Below are 23,137 nucleotides of genomic sequence, written 5' to 3'. Positions count from 1 at the left end.
CAATAGCCCATCTCAGAGCTCAAATTCAATAAATTATATACAAATATTTTGAGTTTTTAATAAAACAATCTTTTGGTTGAATTCTAATCATCATCACAAGTTCGGTGAAATCGAAGTTTTGAAATATTAAATAATATAAAAAATTAAAAATATATATTTTAAGACTCGAATAGGTTAGAGACTTATGACCTAGCTTATTTAGTAGAAAGATAATGATAGAATATTATGTGTTACGTATATAATAAAAATTAAATAATGAAATGTATATTTTCAAAATGTTAGATGAGGAACCCCAATCTAAAAAGACCTCAGTATAATCTACTCAAAATATAAATACGGTGGGTTGATAGAGATATTCATAAGTTTCTATTGCAAGACAGAAAAGATTAGAACAAAAAATAAAAAAATATAAAAGAAGTTTTTCTTTTTTGTATGTTTAGTAGTTTACAAAGAGCTAGCGATCCATTTTGATTCACGAAAGGAGAGAGATGAAATGACATTTGGAGCATAATTATAATACTCATCATTGCAGATTGTTTGGCAAGATAGGAAGGTGCATCCAAAAATTCAAAAATCATCCAGGCATATGTTATATTAAAATAACGTGTTTTAGAAGGATTAGACTGAATTTTTTTTTTTTTTTTTTTGAAGTTTGATATTCTTTGTAATTTCTTTGAATGTGCCTAAAACAAAAACATGATATTTTTTAGAAACCATGATTCATTGTTTTACAATTTTGTTTGTCTGTATATGTTAATGTGAAATCATGACATTAGAATTTCATATATTGGATGGTGTTATAGTCAAATCACAAAATTAAAATTATGGGTGCTATCTAGTGCAGTTGATTAATATCCTATCCATATTTAGGTGGCTAGATGGAGATGATCTCATTTCTTTTCTCGAACAATTATGATGCTAACTTTTTTTCCTTTAGGCTTGTTAGGCCATTATGTCTTTTTTATTTTTTTTATTCTTTTCTATCTCCTTTTTTTGTTGTTTCTTTTTTCTTTTTTTTTGTTATCTTAACTCTAAATCAATTTCATTTCTAATAAGATGTACCTTCAGTATTTTTCTTAAAAATATATTTTCAAGAGAAAAGAGCATAGTGATGGTGAGAGAGCAAATGATGGTTCAAGCTGTTTAGGCACCGAATCAAAGTATTCAACTACTCAAAAGTTGGATTAAAAAAAATATAAGATCAATTCTATTTAAAAGTTTTATGAAAGAGATTTGATTATATTGGGAATGAAGTAGAGAGCCCATATGCTAGATAATGCGATCTAATCCAATCCAAAACGGACAAGTTTTATCTGATCCAATTAAAAGGTGAGATAGATATAGATTTTAGAAAGAATATCCAAAGTAGATTCAGATAGGATATGAATAATGATATGCTCCGCCTCGAACCCAGCCTCATAATATTTTTTATTTAAATAAATTTAAACCTATCTCTCTCTCTTATTTATATCAAAATCCGTCCACCTTTCCCCTCTCTCTCCTTCTCTCATATACATCTCCTCCACCCTCACTTGATGACCCGGCTACTCTGACACTCAAGTGGCACTACGCCACTGTGGCGGCTCGGCAGCTGATCGGTCCCCACTCCCCCACCCTCTCTCTCTCTCATTTACATCCCCCCATCCTGACCTGATGACCCGACCACCCTGACACCCAGACGGCACTGCACCATTGCGACAGTCGGTAGGTTCCCACTCCCCCCCGCCCCCCCTCTCTCTTTTACATTAAAACCTACCCCCGGTCTTCATTCGGTGACTCCACCACTCTAACACTCAAGCAGCACTATGGCAACCCAGCAGCCGACGGGTCTCCACTCCCCCCCACCTCTAGCGGCGGCTCGATCTAGCTAGGATTTCGATAAAATTCTAGCCATCGTCTAAGCTTCCTTATTCGGTCACTCCAAGCCTCCCACCCAACTAAGACTCCTAAGGATTGAAAAAAATAGAGGAAACATAAGAAAGAAATATAGGAAAAAATAACTAAAACAAAGGAAAGATGGAAACAATTAAAAGATAAGCCCTTTTCCCACGTAGATTGATCTTTTTTTTCTTTTTTGCTTCTTTTCTTTTTGTTTCTTGTTCTTTTTCAGAGATCTATGGGAAAGAGAGCATGTGAGGGAGATTTGAGGGGTTTTTAGGTTCTGATTGGGATTTTTCTCGAGCATATGAAGATTGTTGGGCGAGTTGTGGTAGTGTGAGTTGGTCCCTTGAGGTTTTGAGAGCTTAATCTTGATGGAAGCATGATAGTTTTGTAGGATTTGAGGACGGCCAAATAGGCCAAATAGCGGTGATGGAGCCGCGGCAGGGACAAGGAACAAAGAAGGGAGACCGATTCGGATATATCCAATCCAATCCAATTCATCTTTAGAGTCTGACTCGACTTGATCTGAGACGGATATGGATTAGGTGTGGATATATTTTTTCTCTGATGGATAGAAATGGATATCAATCGATCTGACCCATGTCCGATCCATTGCCACCTCTAGTGAGAAAGTCGAGGGATAATATTTTTAAGATAAATATGATAGATAAAATCTAGAAGAATTTAAAATTATCAATTTTTTATGTGTGCATAGAGACTTTAAGTTGATAATTTTTTTCTTCTTTTCATTTTGGCAACCAAAAATCTTTCAATTTTTTTTAAAAAAATTAAAATAAAAAAAATTTTCAATGCCGTCAAAATTATGATTTTTAAATTTCAAACACTAATAAGTTTCTTACAATCAATCACCATGAAATGCCCATGAATAAATGTACAGGTACTATCCATAAAAATTACATGCCAATTTGAGAATGGAAATGGTCCACTCACACCAAGTCTCGCATATATGCAAGGATAAGAAATAATCAATTAAAACTACTTTGAGGCATCCATTATAAATACACACAGATAGTTCTTTTGACCTCCTTATATTGATGGCAACTCGACATTCAACCAGCTTCATGTTTCATGTACTAAAAAAAAATCCAGCTTCATGTTTCACACCAATTCTCCCTAGTTACACCTCTACCAAAAAAAAAATTTCTCCCTAGATACACCAACCCTTTCAAGGCACATGTAAGACGACCTTGCTTTTAATTGCATCAAATGGTTGCCTCCTGGTGTTACTTACCAATTAATTGAAGAAAAAGAGACGTGCCAACTTATGGATCGGCTTGAACGTACATAGTGAATTTGGAACACTACTTTAGATGGACAAGCTCTGCAATCTAAGGGGCTTTTGCTTTACCTAAAAAAAAAAAAAATCTAAGGGACTTTTGCTTTTTTTTTTTTGATACGAGGGGCTTTTGCTCAAATGATGCTGAATTGGGGTGGGGGACGCGGAGAAACTGACAACTATTTGGTACTGACCCACAAGCATGGCCTCAATCATCCGTCTAATATCTTGGGCAGTTGTGCTGCAATCCTTGGACATAGATATATTCTTGCTTAATAATTAATACCTTGTTGACAGGAGGAAGTAAGATGGCGGATAAAGTCTCCCATCACGAAAAACGTGGAACTTTTGATGAGATAAGACCGGCGTTGGAGGAGCAGCAGGTCATGAAAGGAGGCAGCCCACGAAAGCTCGTTAAATGAGAAACTGACAAGAAGTCTTTCCACGGTCCAAATGGAAGAGGGAGGGTAGTGGTGGTTAATTTATAATTAATATTTTTTTTTCATTCTTTTAGTTGTTCGCTGGGAGACTTTTTACTACATTAATTGCGAGCATGCACTGAACGTACTTTTTGTTTGCATGCCGCCACTAGGTGTCGAGGACATGCACAACACGAGGGATAAACTCTTTTGCGTGTTTCCTTCCCGGAAATCCGAATCAAAATCAGGATTGAAATGGATTGGTGTGAAAACCGAAAGAGCCATATCACTTGATATATTGGACTAGAGATTGAAATCGAAGTCTAAATCAAAATAAAATTTGAATGTTCGAAAAAAATAATTTAGATTTTGAAAAATTAAAATATTTTTATTTTTTTGAATCAAAATAAAATAAAATAAAATTTTCTCCAACAAAATGATTAGAATGACAATCCCCTTCCAAAATAAATGTATCTTTATGGTCTGGTTTCGCTAAATACGGCACCTAAGATGTTCTTTTAACTCCATAATATTTTTTTTTTTTTAAAATCACACTTCTGCAATTTATCATAAAAACAATTTATCCCCCTAACCTAATATTGAAGTCCAATATTCTTTGAGGTAGACAATTCAATGTTATATGGCAAGATCATAACAAATATTATGATAATTATTAAAAAAAATATAATTTATAAGTTGGAGTATTTTTCTTGGAAGATGGCCGGTAGGTCTGATTTCAATTTTTTTTTTTTTGCATTTTTCTATTTTTTTTAATTTTTTTAATTTTTTTAATTTTTTTTATACGAATGTGAGCATGTGCATGCATCAAGTTCAATGCATGCATAGTACATCCGGGTATCATTAACCTCGTTATCACTAATCCTTACTTTGTGTATTAGGAACATCTAAGGATTAGACTACGCAGCAAATTACAGTCTACAAACGTACCATAAGAAAAATTATCAATTAAAACTATTCCACCGTTTGGACTTTGAATATCTAATTAAAAGTTACAACATCATCCCGCTCAAGTTTTTATTCTAATTTTTTTTCATTCAAAATTTTCGATCAAACTTGAATAATAGTGAATCTTTTTCCATTCAAAATTTCAATGACCGAATTTTACTGATTTTTTTAATTAGAATGAATGATGTGGCATCTTTTTATTATTAAAAAAAGATTAGAATGATTAAATTTTATTAAGCATAGCGACTAAGTATATATATACATCATGTGTACAAATTTAATATATTTATAAAATCAATTGAGTATATATATAAATATCATAAATTATTCTTTAAGATTCTATTAGATCTTGTAAATCCATCCATGATAAAGCAACCTAATTTTATCAGTGGAAAGTTTGAAGGATCTTTAAGATTTTATCAGTAAAAATTTAAAGAATCTTTAAAATTTTATAATATTGGATGGTTCAAAATACATATGGTAGAATAATTCTAATCAATAATTTTTTAAATCTTAAAAGATAAAACTCATTTATATTTTTATTTATATTAAAAAAAAAATTTGTAGGCAGAGATCTGCCGTTAAGTTACGTGGTGCCCCAAATTAAATATTGCCATTGACTTCATATGCAAGCATCAATTGCGTTCAACTCCACACTTTCGTTTGAGCCCAAGACCATACATAAGAACATTAAACGTGACAGTTTCTCGGGGGCATTGCAAGTGATGAATCAAGCGCTTTTATTATATGTACAAGAAAAGAATGGGATTAAAAAAGAAGCAAAAGCCAAAATAGGTACCTAAAAGTAAATATCCCACAGAACTAGCTGGAGAGGGGTTCTAACACTCCTCGATTCCTTCCAAAAAATAAAAAACCCCAAGGAGAAAAGCAATTAGGCACTCATTCCAATTTCATCTTGCATATAAATAGCTGTTTATATATATATATATATATATATTATATATATATATATTATATATATATATATATATAATATGCAACAGATGTGATATTTACAAATAACAACATGACTGCGTCCATCATCAGCAACTAGGTAACAAGTGTACGTACATATACATACCACCTCAATCACTCTCCTAAAGTCCAAATCAACATGAAATGCCAAGTTTGGAAGCATGCATCCACCAACATCAATCTCCCCAATCCAATCCAATCCAAAGCCTCTAAAAAGTATAGCTTATCCTGGCCGCGCTTTGGAAATCTCGCACCTTCTACCATCCCCCCTCCCTCATGTCATGGTCCTCAAGCCCCATATCCAACAAGAACCCATACTCATCCCCTCCCCTTGAGCTCATCCCCACCTCCTGTGGGAAGTCAAGCAAGTTGCAATGCAGCAGTGCTAAATTGAGGAGGGGGTTTGAGCTGCTGTCATGTTGGTGAGGGACAGCGGGGAGTGATGAGCTGGTCTGGTCCACCTGAGAAGAGGATGGGCCCCAAGTGGGAGAAAAGGAGCCAATGTTGTCCTGCTCTGTCTCCCCTTTCCTTTTGTGAAAGACCCTGCACAGCACCCAGCTCTCCTGCCAAAAAAAAGGTGCACCCAACTGAGCAATTGAAACAAACGTAGGGTGGGTGTGGCTTGCCTCAAATGAATGTTGTTGCCCTTATCAAAAAAAAAAAAAAAAGAATGTTGTTGCATAAGATGGTAAGCCAAAGTTTTGGGGCCCACATATCAAGTAGAGGAAGCTTAAAGTTATTAATTTTTTCCTTTTTAAATTTTGAATATTGCACAATAAAGTTTGCTCGGAAAAAAAAAAAAAATTGAAGTGTGGAACTAAGAAATTTATGCAGAAGGGACTTTTCACTTGAGTTGTTCTATTGGTGCATCTGTTTGGTCAATACCTGAAGTTTATAATTGAAAATAAAATTTCTTTAAACTTTTCTTTTGAGATCTTCTTGTGTGCAATTAGCATTGGTCGTTGCTGTAGATTACTCATCCTCCTCCGCATATTTATTTTCTAGCAAAATCTCTAGTCTTACTAATTACTTGCCACGTGTTATCATTGGGTATCTTTCATATTCTCAGCTAGATTTCCTAAATCTTTGTAGATACATAAAAGACTACTCCATTATATTTTCATTAGGCAATGACTATAAAAGCCCATACTATAACATTTTACATATTCATTAGCAATATTTTACTTCCACTTCGTCCAAAATCCTATGTATGAGGGTGAAAACAAGAAGCACTATTATTATTATTATTTTTGATGGAAATGGAAGTAGTCTAAGACTACCACCAGTCTTTTGTGCATAAGAAAACCATTTACAAAAGCAGAACAAAGAAGAACAAGAAGCGCTTTAATTTTAAGCTAGCAACTATTCACCAGAGAACTACTGGTGTTGCAGCAAAGCAATATCTGGAAATCAAGACCATTAGAAAGTAAGCATGGAAACAGTGGAGGTGATCATGTATACCTTAGGGGTTGATTTTGGGGTCTCCAATCGGAACTCATGCATGACCCAACCACTCTTTACCCCATTTGGAGCTCTCCCTTGGTAAAAAACTAATGTCTTCCTCATGCCAACGATCGCACGTGAGGAAGGATCATGGATGGTCCGATCTTTTCCAGTGGCCTTCCAATATCCAGTCTTGGTTGCGCGGTTGGTGCGCGAGCCAGTGGCATACTTGCGGTCCCGGAAGCTGAAGAAATACCACTCGTTGGCACTGAGCTTGGCCACATCTGAGACCAATCAAAAGAGGTGGTTATTTTTGTAAGATAGGAGTAGTTATAAAGTAGGGAACGGATTCTCTGCGGTATTCAAAAAATATCGTAGGGTGCTGTGCATGCTATGCTTCAGAGACATCTATCAAAAGATGAGGGACTGCGCGTGTGTAAAACTAAGAAAAAAGAAATAGATAAACTCCAAAGGTCTTTGAATAGTTTAGATAAATATCACATATTCATTTTTTTTTTTTTTTATGAATGTTCCAATATATGCACAGCACCGTGCAATATTTTTTGAGTACTGCACAAGATTCCGTTCGTATAAGGTATCAGCTAGATACGTATAAAAAATACTACGGCATGAATTTGTAAGCAAGATGAAACTTAGCTTTCCAAGGATAGGTTTAAAGGGACAGGAAAATAGTATTACATATCCCTCATGTGATACCTTCTGAATAGACAGGATTGGACTTTTATGAACATCATTAGAAAGCATTGGAACTCTTGTGCCACAAGAAACCAATAAATAATCAGTAGGATACTAATTTAAGAAAGGTTCGGTGGCTAAGTAACACAGCTTTACCTTAATTAATTTCCATAATACAGTTCACATGGTTATAGTAGATTACAAGCATCACTGCAGAGTCATCATGGCAAAAACTTGATGAAAAATTGCACCACAAACTTCCTCCCTGACTTTCCTATGAGCAGCTATAATGAAAAAAATCATATTGCTCAATCCTTGCTTAACAATACTGGGAATTTGTTTATGTACCGAACAGAGGATAATCTTTGAGAAATTTGTCTGAGTCCTGTGCATGAGAACACTCTCTCTTTTTTTCTTGCTTTCAATATATTTTTGGTAAGAGAACGAAGCAGCTAGGCTATTATAACTTTCTACCGCTGATGAGAAAAGAAACGTAAAACAAACCCTTTTTTGATGAATAATCCAAAATTATGCAACAATATATCAAATTGAAAGAAACCGAATATTTATGGCCATTTCTTTGCCAACTTTGCACTTTTAAGCAAGAAGATTATATTTCCAAGCAAAGAAAAGAGGACAAGTTTAGAGGCATGAGGAGGAAAAGGAACCTTAATTGGAGTCCAATCCTAGTACAGATCTAGCGAGCAGACATGCATGCTTGTAGCTTTACAGAGAATTTATGGAAAGGGTACTCACCAGGAAGCTCCCACGGCTCGTGAGTATGCAAATCCACCTCCACCAATGTTCCCTCAGAGATCCTCTCATTACTCACCTTCTTGTAGAGATAGTGGCAAACAAGCTCCTCATCACTTGGGTAGAACCTGAACCCTGGTGGCAGTGTGGACTCTATGTCCCTCAATCCCATCTTTATCTCTCTATGTACTGCTAAAAGAAAGCTAGATAGATGGTAGAGAAATATAGTTGCAAGAGGAGAGAGTGGCAGAGGGAGTTTTGAGTTGAAGTGCTTGGAGGACTCGCTCCAGGCTTCTCGCTGGGAGTAGGAGAGGTAGAAGAGGCTTAAACTCTTGAGAGGAGGAGGTTTCAATACTTATATATGGAAGAGGTAGCCTAAATTTTGGATAGTTAGGCATCGAAAGCTGCCCTTATATTTGTTTTCCCTGGAGCAGGCGTGTGCTGCCGTCGCAATCTCCGGGAGGATGATGACGGCCTCATGCTTGTGCTGCAAGAACTAGAGAAAATCCATGGTCACAAGAAATCTTTCTAGGGGTGAGCAAAGCCCCACTGTTCATGTGTGATTACTTGAATGAAAAATAATCTCAAGGCATTTTTTAAGGTTGTTAATCTTGGGGAAAAAAAAAAAACATTTGGATGATGATGACAAGTTGGCATGAGGAAATAATTGAATAACAAGTTTGTCGTTGGATAAATTAGCATGAACGGCGCCAAGCACGTGTGGACTTTATCCATGGATCCACAAAAGGTTGTGGGTCCAAGCTAACTTGTACGAAAGAAAAAGCAATAATTGGACGATAATTGAGGGGATTCACACAATGTATTTATTATGTTCGAGAACAAAATTTTTAAAAAAAAAAAAGAAAAAAAGAGGGAACTCGACAATGCAGCCGTGGATTGTTGTATATATTTCTTATCACTTGAGAATGCTTGAAGAATATTTGTTGTATGACTGCATAATATAGTACAAACGAAGGAAGATTATTTTATATATGCCGATTGCCATGTCCAAAAACGATGAGCTCCTTCCCTCAAGAAAAACAAAAAAAAAAAACAATATGATGAGCTCCAAGTCCCTGTGTGGACGCAAGCTTATCATCCACAAATAGCCTCCAGCTACCGAGGGAGATCTGTTCTAATGTAATGGTGAGCTCTAATCTGTCATGCTGTGCAAATGCCGCAGTCCTAGGTTTTTATTTCCAAAGGGAATTCACGCCTACCGTTCCGAAATAAAGAGATGAAGCTTTGTGGTGAAATAGATATTCCTTCTTATAATTAATTAATGTTGCATTCGATATTCTGCTTTCGTTTTTTTTTTTTGGGTGGGGGTAGAGATATTCTGCTCTCGTTCATGTTAAGTAATTAGCAGGGACAAAAGAAAATGTAAGGCATTAAATCCTTTTGTCACCGTACGAATGAAGATTTTGGTGGCACAGAATGATAATTGTCGACAAGGATCTCAATGTCGCCATGTCTGATACAAATAAGCTTTCTAGGTTGACACTTACTTTCCATACGATTGATCTCCATGCTTACACGTACCGGCGGTTTGCTTCATTAAGCCCTTTTTTTTTTTACGAGTGTTGTTTTGTTGTACTTGCTGTATCTAGAGCTGGGGATGAGTTTTGTTTGTTCTCCACATGCTCGCTTTTTTTTGTCATTGCTGTATGTTACACCGTTCTTTATGAATTTTAACTTCTACTCTTAACAAAAAAAAAAAAAGCAGCCGCACCCACTTTGATGCGAAATGTCTGCAGTACCACCCTTCGCTTGTGCATTTCACCTGTTGGTTTGGATTCAGATACACCAGCTTCACAAATCTACCCAAATAGACCACTGGCTGAGTGCAGGGAGAAAGTTGTTTGAAGTTGCAACTATTCTTGTCAATTTTTTTGAGGTTAAAAGGAGGCTCAAAAGAGCCACCGAAATTTTATTCTGAAAACAAGAAGGAAGCGTTACACAATCAATAGTGTTTAAGAGTCTAAGAAACAACAAGAAAGAAGAACAGAGATACAGGAAAGATCGAGCCATTCGCTACAACAAAGCATAACCAATTTTGCTAGTCTCTTATTTAAGTTAGAGGATGTTTAGTCGGAGGGAGTCGGGCTTTGAAATGAAATAAGAATGAGAGAGTCTCATTCTAGTCATTTGGTTGGGAAGAGTTTCATTTTCATTCTTTCAGCCGTTTGGTTAAAAGAAGTCTCATTTTCAATCCTATTCTAAAGAAAAATTAAAAATGCCCCAACCTACTAAAACCCAATCTCAGCTCTTCCTTAGCATTCAAATCCCATTTCGATTCTCATTCTAATTCATTTCGATTTGGATTTTCCTTCTAATTTCAGTTGTAAACCAAAAGCGCCCTTAGATTAGATGATCAAGTCAAGTTTTTGTTTATGCCCAGATCAAACCTGTAATATGGACCTAGAATATTCAGATTAAACCAAATTGAGTACAAACTAAAGTAAAATTAGATATATAAGAACATTATGTATCTATAATAGCTACTGGATGGTGAAACATCATAGTTATGTTTGTAGGTCATTTGAGTCCTCACTGAGTTCTGCTCAAGTTGGAAATAGAAGCAGGATTTAAAATAACGACTGAAAAACATTATAATGTTTTGAAGGCCTATAAGTAGTAATCAAAATCTACATGACTAGGCTTTTGCCCAGCAATGCACATATCTATTCCTGAGGAGGATCATGATGGATAGTGCTATAAACCATGAATAAAATGATAGCTGATGTTATTTTTTGGGTAATTAAAAGGGCACCTTTTGGAGAATTGGTACTGTATCAGGTGGGCGGAAACTAGAAGAGAAGTTACAGTTACAGGAGACGAATCCATCCACAGAAGACTTTCCTGTTAAACAGTACAATTTGACCATTATTAATTTTATTATAATGGCTATTATATCAAATGATGGCTCTTACCTGATATCTTATGGTTTTGAATGAAAATGATAACTAATTCTTACATTCAAATCTCTACCCAGCTTGAGGAATTAGAGAAGAATCAATGAACAGTGGTTTAAACAAAAAATGATATTATTTTCATTTTTTCTCATTGTAACATCAAATAATGAACAAAATTAGTGTCATTTTTATTTTTAAGCAAACAGAGCAAAGAACTAAGGTGGTTACGGGAATATAAGCAGCATGTAGAGCTAATGTGTATCTAGTACCTGTAGTTATTGGTTATTGGTTAATGGAGCAGCCAATATGAGGATATTTTAGTTATTTAATCATGCATATCAAAGTCAAGCAAATCGATCATCATCTTACTAAAATTCTGCTTGGCACCCAAGATATGGGTGCACCTAATCTGAAACTATGATACTTGTATCTGAAAACCCGTCTCTGGAATACATGGAAATCTGTCAACTATAACCTGAAAAATTGAAAATTATCTTTGAAAACCTGTAACTACTTTCCCTGGAAACTCGTAACTGCTTTCCACCTGTTGCATTGGACAGGGATCCAAGCTTTCTCAGCTTGATTCATTCCTCCATCTGAATATATTCTACTACACTAATAAAATAAGGATGGTATAACCTCCCAATTCATCAAAAAATAAAGACATGAAACCACACAAAGAAAAAAGTTGCTATACATAAAATCTAGAAGAACTGCTGGCATTGGCTTATATGGACAATTTTGATGGCTAAACAATGATTTCCTATTCACTTGCTGAACGGAGACAATAGAAATTCTCTGTGCACCACGGGCGGTGTAGAAAATCCGACTGGAGTGCACCACCGTGTTTGATTGGTCCACATGTTATCACTTTCTAAACATATTTAATGCATGCAGATTTTTTTTTCGTTTAAAAATTTTGTATGGCGAAAATACATTGTCCTTTGTTATGCATTCTTTCAAAAAATTATGACACCCTTTCAAAAAAATTATGACACCCCTGTCCTTTAGAAAAATTATGACATCCTTCTTATAAATTATGACATCCCTTCACAAAAATTATGACACCCTGCTCTTTAAAAAAATTATGACATTCCTTCTTACAAATTATGACACCTTTCTTAAAAATTATGACACTCTTTCACAAAAATTAAGACATCCGTTCAAAAAATTTATGACACATGCCTTCGATTTTTTGTTTAGTACCGAGATGTCACAATTTTTGTGAAGAGATATCATAATTTTTAAGGAGTGTCATAATTTTTTTCAAAGTATAGAGGTTCATAATTTTTTGAAGGGATGTCATAATTTTTATGAAGAAGTCGTAACCAAAGGTTGGATATTTTCATCATACAAAATTTTTAAACGAAAAAGACAATCTGCAGGCATTAAAATGCGTTGTTAAGTAGTGACTATATGGATCAATCGGACAATACGGTGCGCTCTACGTCAAATTTTCTACACCGCTCGCGGTGCACAAAAAATTTTTGTGGAGACAATCCAGACCTATAAAATCTATCATTTACACTTCCAAACATCAATAGTTTCCCGTGCACTAGCTTGGATTATTTGGTACTGACATCAATCATTTTTTTCCCTTCTTTCTCTTTAAGCATGAAACTGGTGCTAGTCATGAGCAGTAATATGGTGACATAGAGATCTCTCAATGCTCACACTCCTTACAGGGCAACTAGAAATTCTGATTTCGAGTCTTGATAGTGCATCTCCAAGTATTTTAACCTGAATAATTACAGGGAAGATGGATCTCACTCTTTTTCTCTTAGAAAAGATAAAATTTTAATATTAATTCATCAGTGCATACATTGTGCAGTGCAAGGGGCAGCCACTCGAACAAACATGAGGTTACACACTGGTTCAGGTAATCTTTTAAAGAAAAGTCTGAAATCTGGATATCACTTTATTAGGACTTCTAATTAGTGTTAGAGCTAGTGATGCTATGGTGCCAAGTCACTTTTTCATTCAGTTTTTCGTCTTTAAAATTATTGCAGCGTTTTGGGATAACTCAAAAATTTGTAGATTATTTTTTTTTAAAAAACAATTTTATTATTTTGTTCTTATCCTTCGAGCACCATGTCGGATGGGAAACAGAGTGGAAGAACGAGTGGCAGCGTAGCATTTCCCTTAGCCACGGGGTGTATCTGAATGCCTAATCATCATCCCATGTCATATCTCCCTCAGTTTAGGTGAGGAGGCACATAAGAAAGTGAAAGGTAGCCATCCCTTCATAAATCTAAATATTTTTGAGATACAATAATCCATGGAAAAGAATAAGTTTAATATGTTAAAAGAAAATTGATCTCATAGTTGCAGGATCACCAACCTCTCAGGTTCCCACCTCCACTATTCAACCCTTATGTACGTAGAGACTTCATAGGTATCGTACCCAGCAGTATTTGAGTTTGGATCCTTTGCAGCTGCTGACGTAAATGGTAGTCCAATTGCACTGATCGGAAGTAGGTGATTAAATGGATAACAAGACCACGCTGCAGTAGATATTCCACCCTATGCATCATTTTTCTTTTTGGCCTAGAAGATCATTAATTTTTACATGGCATCTAGTAATCTCAAAGAAAGGAAACAAAGGACCCACCTCATGGCTTCTTCCCATTTCTTGTTCTATCAGACAAGCCTCTCCAGTGACAAGGGCCGAGACTTGGACAAATTATACCCTGGACCACATGCCCCTCGAGGCAAACAAAAATCATGTGTGGTCGGCAACGGAGAAGGAAATATAGAAGTGACTTTCTATTTTGTCATATTTTCCCTAATGCTCATCTTCAACAACAAACTTAAAAGTCAGAGCTTCTCTAACAGAATCGTCGATATCATGATTTTAAAAAAAAAAATTCAAAGAAAAAAAAATTGCATACGGCATACTCTTTCATGATTTGAAAAAAAAAAATTCAAAGAAGAAAAAAATTGCATACGCCTACACTTTCTTCTTCATCAAGTTTCTCCGTTCGCCTCTTTCTCATCAAGCTGTCTCTTTAATTCATAAGGTTCTCTTTCTCCTTTTAGTCTCGTTTTTCTCCAAATTCCTCTATGTTTTCCAAAATCTTAATTACTAAGAGTTTAAAAAATCTAAGGAATAATGTGTATATAATTTTTTAGTTTAAATGAAACTAAAAAACTGTGCACTGTGTACTGATACTGATAAATATGATGTTTTAAAAGTTATATATTGATCTATCTAGATATACATATTGACTTATTAGCTGACTAATGTACTTAGTATATATCATCTGATCATATAATATATATTAGTAAAAGATATTTTTTAAAATTAAATATTAATTTATCTAAATATATGTATTAGATCAGTGCATATCAAAGAAGTTTGCAATATATATTAAAAAATTAATGAGTATGTCTCACCTAAACAAACAGTGTATAATGATGAATATAATATTTTGAAATTTGTATATCAATTTTTTTTGAAGATATGTATTACATTGCTAAATAACTAATTTACTAATTATGTATTATATGATCATATATTATGTACTAGTGAACGTCATGTTTTGATATATCGATTTATCTAAAAGTGTATGTTGATTCGATAGATGACTAATTTGCTTAGTATATATCACTCGAAGATGCAATGCATACGGATAAAAAGCATATTCTAAAAATGAGAAAGAAAGGGGATGCTACATATATTCTTTTTCTTTTTTTCTTTAATCAGTGGACTGATGACTTTGTTAATAAGAATCTCTGACTTTTAAGATTTTTCTTTAAGATGAACAATAACAGAAATGTGGCAAAATAGGAAGCCCATCTTATATTTTCTTCTATGATACTGTCTCATATGAATTTTATTCCCATGGGATGGTTCACCAGGTCAATAACTCGTCTCATCCTTATGGGTCAATCACCAAGAAGAGTACATGATGAATGAAGCCCATAGAAATAAGACAAGATGATATACATATGCATGTGGTGTAGGAAATTCTTGAATGATAGGAATATCTCGATTTTTTTATGAAATAGTACATCCCACTGTCCCACCTTATCTTTACAAAAGTCTGATCATGCATCCCAGTAAATATCTCCATCTGTTTCTCATTCTATTTTCTTTTTTTTTCTTCTATTTTATTTTTTAATCTTTTTTCTTTTTCTTTTCTTTCTCTCTTTCTTCCTTTTTCTTTTCTTTCTCTCTTTCTTTCTTTTTCTTATCCTTTCTTTTATTTTTTTTCATGTTTCTTCTTCCTCCATTTCTTTCATTCTCTTCATCTTTCTGTTCTTTTTTTCTTTTCTTCATCTTTCTTCATTCTTTTTTCTTTCTTTTTTTTTTCTATATAGATAAATTCTATAGTTCTGATCTCATCTTGATACTATTTTCTCACAGGAATAGGATAGGACAATTTGGATACCCTCCATCCTATCAGAATTTAAAATCTTAAGTATAGGATATAATTTCTTGAAGAATCCATCCTTTTAAGGGTATTCCGGACAAATAGGAGTCCCCATCCACCCCACTTGGTGAGCAGGAGCAGAGCTCTTCCCAAAAGATTTTTGTGTGAACAAGGACAAAGCATATTGCTCAATTAAGGACAGTGGAAAAGGAAGTGGGTGCAATAATGAAGCCCTATTATGTTGGCAACTGGAGGGTGTGTCTCCACTTGGAAGAGCCTGTATCGTTCAGGCCTTTGTGCAACATAGTGATGGCTCCATACTCTCTTAATTTCTTCCAGCACTTGCTTCTCCCTTCTTCCTACTTTCGTCAAGTTACACATCAGAAACTATCATCCGGTGTCAAGACTGATAAAATACATTGCATAATCATGAGCCAAGCTTTTCAGCTGACGCTTAATTGCATCTCCGAAGCCTACGATTGGAGCTGTTTCTCCATCGTAGTCGATCGGTCCTATCATCCTTTGGATTACGATATCACTAGCAAACAATTTGGAGACTGTACCATTTACGCGGTAATTGACCACGACCTTCAGCACTCTCTCATGATTGGTGACCACGATGGAACTGCTGATAAATGTTTTTGTTTTGCCTTATTTACTTTTTATCACAATATACTCATTCTTGTCTTGGTCTCCATAGTTACAATGGATAAATGGTACCTAATAAGATAGGCTTATTTACTTGTTAGATACCAACCGCAAAAATGAAATAGTGAAAGGAAATAATTGATTACTTCACATGGTCCCCGACCGAAAGGGCATGAAGTTTTTAATTAAATCCGTCATATATTATCATATCAAATCGAGAGTTTCGTTTTCCCTTATTTACTCTTTAATTATCACGATAAACTCATTCTTACCTGGTCTCTATAGTTACAGTGGATAAATGGTACGTAATGAGATAAGCAAATTTGTTGGATACCAACCAAAAAAAGTTAAACAATGAAAGTGAAATAATAAATTATTTCACATGGTCCCCAACCGATCGAATGGGCATAAAATTTATAATTTAATCCGTCACATATTATCAAATGGAGAGTAACAAGAAATAATTAATTGTTCCGATATCTTGGTTCCGGTGTTATTACTCTTGTCACTCTAGATAACATGCATGTAGGGATTTCATTATGAAGGGCATCAGCCCTTGCTTCAACCTCTGATTATACGAAGCCCCAATTTCATGACATGAGGTGGATAAAGGATGCTGGCTGGGGAGTAATTCCTCCTGGTCTTGAAAAAAAAAAAGAAAAAAGAAAATTACTTAAATATGGCGAGCATAGATTGGAATAAAATTTGAGGGGATAGACCAAATAATGTAATATTATCTTTCGCTTCTAGAAGTACCTGTAGCAACCTCCCCAAATCCACACGCAATTGCATAGCCTCTTAAAAATTTCAGAAAGAGAGAGAGAGAGAGAGATTTACTTTTGCGCATCTTCCTCAGTGATGGCTAATAAGAAGGGCCATATCGGTTTGCATGAGTTGCTGTCGAGTTTGGAGGCATCCAAAATAAAACCATTGATTGGATGGTCGGCTTCAGTTAAGAGATGTCCATCATTGGAGATTCTCCAAATCAAGGATGTCGGCTATCCAATAACATGCATTGATTTTGATGGCTTAACTGCCGAAGAGATGCCCTCGCCTTAATCCAACGACAGCTTGTGAGCTTTCTAAAACCCAACCCAGAAATCAATTCAAAAGTTGAATCCAGGCTAGGGCTACTGTAGCTCCGACATATACCCTGATCTAATTATAGGTTTTACTTGCTGTTACAAGGATGGCTAGAGCAATTCAGCCTCTTATCATCTATATATCTAAAAAGCCAATGACCAATGGTGACCGAGATACGTAATCTTATGTACTAATCTTCTAGATGCTTGTTAATGTTGTTATTTATGTCATGAAGTACATAATTTCATATTAGCTCCATGCAAGCGGTTGAATATCAACTCATGTCAGCTGCTACAACCTCCATATCTCTGCTAAATTTATGTCTATGATCATAGCACTAACATTTAGATTTTTTTTCTTTTTTTTTTTTTGTTTTTGAAGTGTGGATATACTAACATTTAGATTGACATCTTATAATCTTCAATGAATAGACGGTAAAACCTATTTTGCCATGAAGAAATTCATACGTATCAAAAGCATTCATTCTATTTTGAAATTATGCATTATTTTAGCAGCATTTCTCCTAAAGTTCTTTACTTTCTAGAACAAGTACGGAGTGAAACCAACCTGTGGGGAAGGTTTTCTAATAAATCTCTCATATCAGTTACTGTTTGCTTTATCCTTTCGGAATAAACAAAATCATCTCACCGTCTCTGTTTTGTTTCTAATAGCGATCATCCTTAAAGAAATCGTAGTGGTAACGTTTGAGAATATTTAGTGGATATCCTCCTCCAAGATAGGGAGCTAGCAATTTTGGATTCATTCTTCAACCTCCCTTCAGAAGGCGACCTCAAGTAATAAATAACCGAATAAATTCGTTCCAATGACCCACAGTCTTCTAAGTACAATTTCCCTGGTGTTAATCCTCAAACACAAGCCTGATATACCAATGGAACAGGATGTGCCCGCTGCCTTATTGCGCTAACCATTAAAGTTAAAGGGCATTAGTGCCGATATTAATTTAATCAAACAGTTGTCATCAATCATTATCGCCTTTTCTCCTGACAGTGACTGGCTACGTTCTCAGAAACAACTAAAATATTGTGAGCTCCATTAGCTAGTTAGGGTTTGGATTCAGCAAAGGGGGGATTCTCTCGATAGCTTGGGAAGGTGGGAAAAGGTTGTCTGCAAGCATTGTTTAGGCTGATTGGGTTTTGTCTGTTGAAAGCGAAGCTCAAGCATAGTAATAGCAGGAATAAGAGATTTCGTACACGAGGAACAAAAATATCACGGTTAATAGTTAATTCGGATCGGTAGCGTGGTCGTGGCTCACCGATTAGGACGAGGGTGCCGGCTTATGTGGATGTCACGGGTCTGATCTTGCCTCGTATCGGTTAATTATAGGTTGGCATAGTTCTTTAGTAGCAATACGCATCACTGAGAATACAAGTTAAATCACAGGTAACGAGTTTGATATAAAAGAAGATTTAAATAATGACGAGGAGATGAAAAAGTGAAGTTTAAGAATGTAGTATGCGACATTAATGAGTCGACAGAGTCGTGGATTTTGTGGCACTAATAGAATTTAATGCTTGGAATGCCGTGCCAAGGCAAACTTCAGATTTATCGAAGGGGATAACAGGCGTATCTTCAGAAATCTTAATAAACTAGGAAGCAAAAAAAAAAAAAAAAAAAAACGAAATAAGACAGAATCTAGTAACAGTTTCACCAAGATGGCGCCCCTGGGCACCACGAGAACTCGGGCCACGAGATCACGGTGATCCTGCGATGCCCCATCAAATTCAACTAACTCCGATCGGCCAATTGATCTTGAGGAAGGAAAATGGACAAACAAAGTTTGTGCACGACAAAAAGGAGAATTAAGTAGACGGACAAGGCTGGTGGTAGCAGCCACACATGGATACCAGCCGTCTCCAGGAGCAGAAGCACTAGCAGTCGACACCCGCTTCCCATGCTTCCGATGGAATGGCTGCAATCTAAACACCCACCAATTAGATTACAACCAGCACACATCTGTCCACAGTCCCGACTCAAATAATGGCATGCATGAGGCTGGTAGATGAGGCTAGTGACGGTCGTGGCAGAACGTATATTTCCGAGACAGGAAGATCCTGGAGAAATATTCATGCACGTCATGTTCCAACTGTCAGCTGATGCAGGCGAGCGTTAATTTAGATGACTGACAAGAAAACTAATAGATTAAAGGTCAACGTCAATGCATCATAGCTGTTGATTAGAACACGGAAACATTAATAAGTTAGATGACATGGGTTGTTTTGCACAACCTAAAACCCGGAGGGAAGGATTGGTTCAGGTCAACCTCTTGCCTCAATCATCCTTCACTGCTGAGCGAAATCGTTGATTATGTACATATGCATGATCACGGCAGAACCCACTGATCAAGATCACCCGGAATGAACGGGTCGTCGCAATTCACCAAGACTGCTGAAAAGGCTGAACAATGGAGGATCTTCACAACAACCAGGTTTTGGATGTTTTAAGCTCTACCAGGAGCATCATAATTTGATGATTCTGATTTATAAGATTCAAAGCAATTCATTCTAGGAACGACTGAGGAAGACTATCCAACCGCCTACTGGCCCCGTTATTGCGACATACGGTCTTTTGGGAATCAGTAGCGGTCCTTGAGCTAGGACCCCTGTAAAGCATATCTTTATCACAAGTCTCATTTATTTTGGAATCTCTACCTACCTCCTGGCTACAACCACCTTTACTCCACTTATAAATAATGAAAATAGGTGCTTAGATTATAAAAAAGATCTATGCAACTTTTTTTTTTATTATTTTTGATATAAATAGACGGCACATCATTCTGATGCTAGAGCAGTTTAAAGAGTCAGAATACAAAATATTCTTCAAAGCATGAGAGCAGATGTCATCTTGGCGCCAAGTTCAGTCTCTAGAATACTCGGCAACAAAAGAAGCCATCCAATTCACAGCACTGTTGGCCTCCTGATAAACATGCTAAATAATCATCTCAATGGAAAGGCGAAGGGACCTCCAGATGTCATAGAAAAGCGGATGAACATCCAGATATTTCATCTCATCCTAGATCCAGATAATGACAATGGCAGAATCACCCTCGATGAAGATCCTCTCAGCCCGCAACTCCTGTCTCGCGCAGATGATGCCTGCCCAAATAGCATGAAGCTCAGCCTCGAAGACGGTCGGATCAAAGAGCTGAGATCCTCCTACTGCCAAAAGCCTCACATTCGGACCCCATGTGACAAAGCCTGAACCACCTCTGCTATCTCTGATACTACCATCAAAATTAACTTTGACAAACCACGAGGGTGGAGGCTTCCAAAAAATGAAAACAACCTTCCGAATCACTGAAAGTGCAGCACGAGAGTCCCAGGAACTCGAGGTGGTAAGATTCGAGCTAGCAGTATCGAAATGGTAGTACTCCGTAGCTAAGCAGCAGGCTCTGTCCAACACACGCCGCATAGACACAGTCTCAGCATCGAACACAAGGCTATTCCTAAATAGTCAAATTTGATAGGCGACATACACCATCCTATTGCCTCTGGTCGAACCCTCGATCGTACTACGGTGGATCGCATCCAAAAATGAAAGAAGCCAAGGGCCACTGAGTGCCTCCCACTGCTGGCCATCCGTCATCCTCTAAATCAGACTCGCCCTTGGACAGCGAAGAAAAGTATGCTCCATTGACTCCTCCCCCAGCCTGCAGACTGGGCAAAAAGTCAGAATCTCCATATCTTTGTCTTTGAGAAGTATCCAAGTCGGAAGCCGATCCCAAGCAACCTTCCAGAGGAAGAGCCTAATCTTGAGATGGACAGCAACTTGCCAAATTCATGCTACATCAATCATCCTGTCCGGCACAAATCTGCTCATGCTGACGAGGTCCCTGGCCAGAATCTAAGGCAACAAGACCGCCCCCACACCCTCAAATTTTGACTCCGATGGTCAGAAATCAGGATGGTAAGAATCCTGTCAACAAGCTGCCTGCCAAAAAGATGGATGACCTCCTGGACCCTCTAACCCCTGCCGTCAATGGTGATCAAGTCACAGACCCGTAGATGGTCATCAATCTCAGTGTTGACATAGGTTGGCCAACGAGAGAGGGGCAAGCTGGAAATTCAAGCATCCTGGCTTGCATCAACTGAAGTCCCATCATCAATTAGCCACCTGACTTAGGCTAGCACTTTAGGGGCATGGGTACAGATCTCCCTCCAAATGAAAGAGCAGCCACGAATAGCCATAATGTGGGGCCCCTGACTCCAAGCTCCATAACGGGCCCTCATCATTCTACTCCACAAACAATCAGACTGGATGAGGTATCTAGCTGCATGTCTGGCTATCATTGCCTCCCTCCTGACTAATAAGGATTGGATCCCAAGACCCCCCTCACGCATCGGCTGGCAGATCACCTCCCAAGAAAGCAAGTGAAGCCAATGGCTCCCCTAATGAGTGCCCCACTGAAAATTTCGAAACTGCTGCTCCAGATATTTGAAAGAAGAACACGGCACCACAGTATTCGCTAAGAGGTAGACTGAAATAGAGCTCAGGACTGACCTGACGAGAGTAACCCTATCCATCATGGAAAGAGCATTGGCTCACCAGCTGTCAAGGCGATCCTGAACTCGCTGCTTGAAATGCCTGCAGTTGGGCCTTCGAAGTCTCCGTCCCATGATAGAAACCCTCAGGTAGGTCAGGGTCCCAACCTGCTCAGAGATCTCCAAACTGTTTCGAATCGCCTGCTTCACCTGGATCCTTGTCTTGGGGCTGAAAGTGATAGTGGATTTCTGAAGATTCATAAGCTGACTAGAGGCCCAGCAATAGGCCTCAACAATAGTCGCAAAGCACTTCGCATTTTGGACCAAAGCCCAAACAATAAGCAAGCAATCATTTGCAAAGAGAATGAACGAAAGTGGTTGACTCCCAGGGCCTGGCCAGTAGGGCTCCAGCTCTGCCCTCTGGACCACCATCCAAAGAGTGCAAGAGAGAGCGTCAGCACATAAAATAAAAAGATAGGGGGAGAGGGGGCACCCCTGGTGAAGACCGCTTGTCAAGTAGAAGAAGTCTGTCAGGGCACCATTGATCAGGATGGCAAAGCTCGGAGCCTCCACACAGTCCATGATCTAGTCAATCTATCTATCCTGGAAGCCGAAGTCAAGAAGCGTCTGATGAAGGAACAGCCAACTCATCCAATCATAGGCCCGTTCTATGTCCAGCTTGATCGCCATCAAACTCTGACGCAAAGGAGCACGACGCAAATCATGTATAAACTCTTGGACGAGCAAGACATTATCGATGATGCAATAGCCACTGACAAAAGCATCCTACTCTGGACAAATCAGGTGATGAACCATTGGCTTCAGGCATCCAACCAAAATCCTCGCACACACTTTGCAGAGTGGTGCAAAGGCTGATCGGCCTGAAGTAAATTGGGGCCAATGCATCCAGTCTCTTCAGAATAAGGGTGATCACAATCTTTTTCCACTCCTCCAAGATGCCTCTAGACTCGAAAACCAACTATATCACCTCATTGACCTCACCACTGACAATGGGCCAGTAATAACAGAAGAATAGAGGGAGAAAGCCATTAGACCCCGAGGCCTTATCCTCTCCGAGAGACCAAAAGGCCCCCCACACCTCCTCAACAAACATAGGGTGGGTCAAGACCTCATTCTCCTCCTCCGAGATGCATCAAGCAGGCTGGGACCCTTGGAGGGGGGCATC

At 37.5% G+C, this 23,137-nt stretch overlaps 1 protein-coding gene across 1 annotated transcript; it reads right to left on the bottom strand.

The window, feature by feature from the left end:
* Nucleotides 1-5,552: 5,552 nt before the first annotated feature.
* Nucleotides 5,553-8,957, bottom strand: LOC105054488 (NAC domain-containing protein 21/22). Its single transcript, XM_010936014.4, has 3 exons — nucleotides 8,434-8,957; nucleotides 7,000-7,265; nucleotides 5,553-6,101 (listed from the first exon to the last, which is right to left on the bottom strand). Exons 1-3 carry the CDS (start codon nucleotides 8,600-8,602, stop codon nucleotides 5,796-5,798), a joined length of 741 nt encoding a protein of 246 aa, XP_010934316.3. The 5' UTR covers nucleotides 8,603-8,957; the 3' UTR covers nucleotides 5,553-5,795.
* Nucleotides 8,958-23,137: the final 14,180 nt, after the last annotated feature.

This window comes from Elaeis guineensis, chromosome 11 (assembly GCF_000442705.2).
Source record: "Elaeis guineensis isolate ETL-2024a chromosome 11, EG11, whole genome shotgun sequence".
Taxonomy (NCBI): Eukaryota; Viridiplantae; Streptophyta; class Magnoliopsida; order Arecales; family Arecaceae; genus Elaeis; species Elaeis guineensis.
Note: the sequence above shows the minus strand (reverse complement) of the source record. Positions and strands in the feature narration are given on the sequence as shown.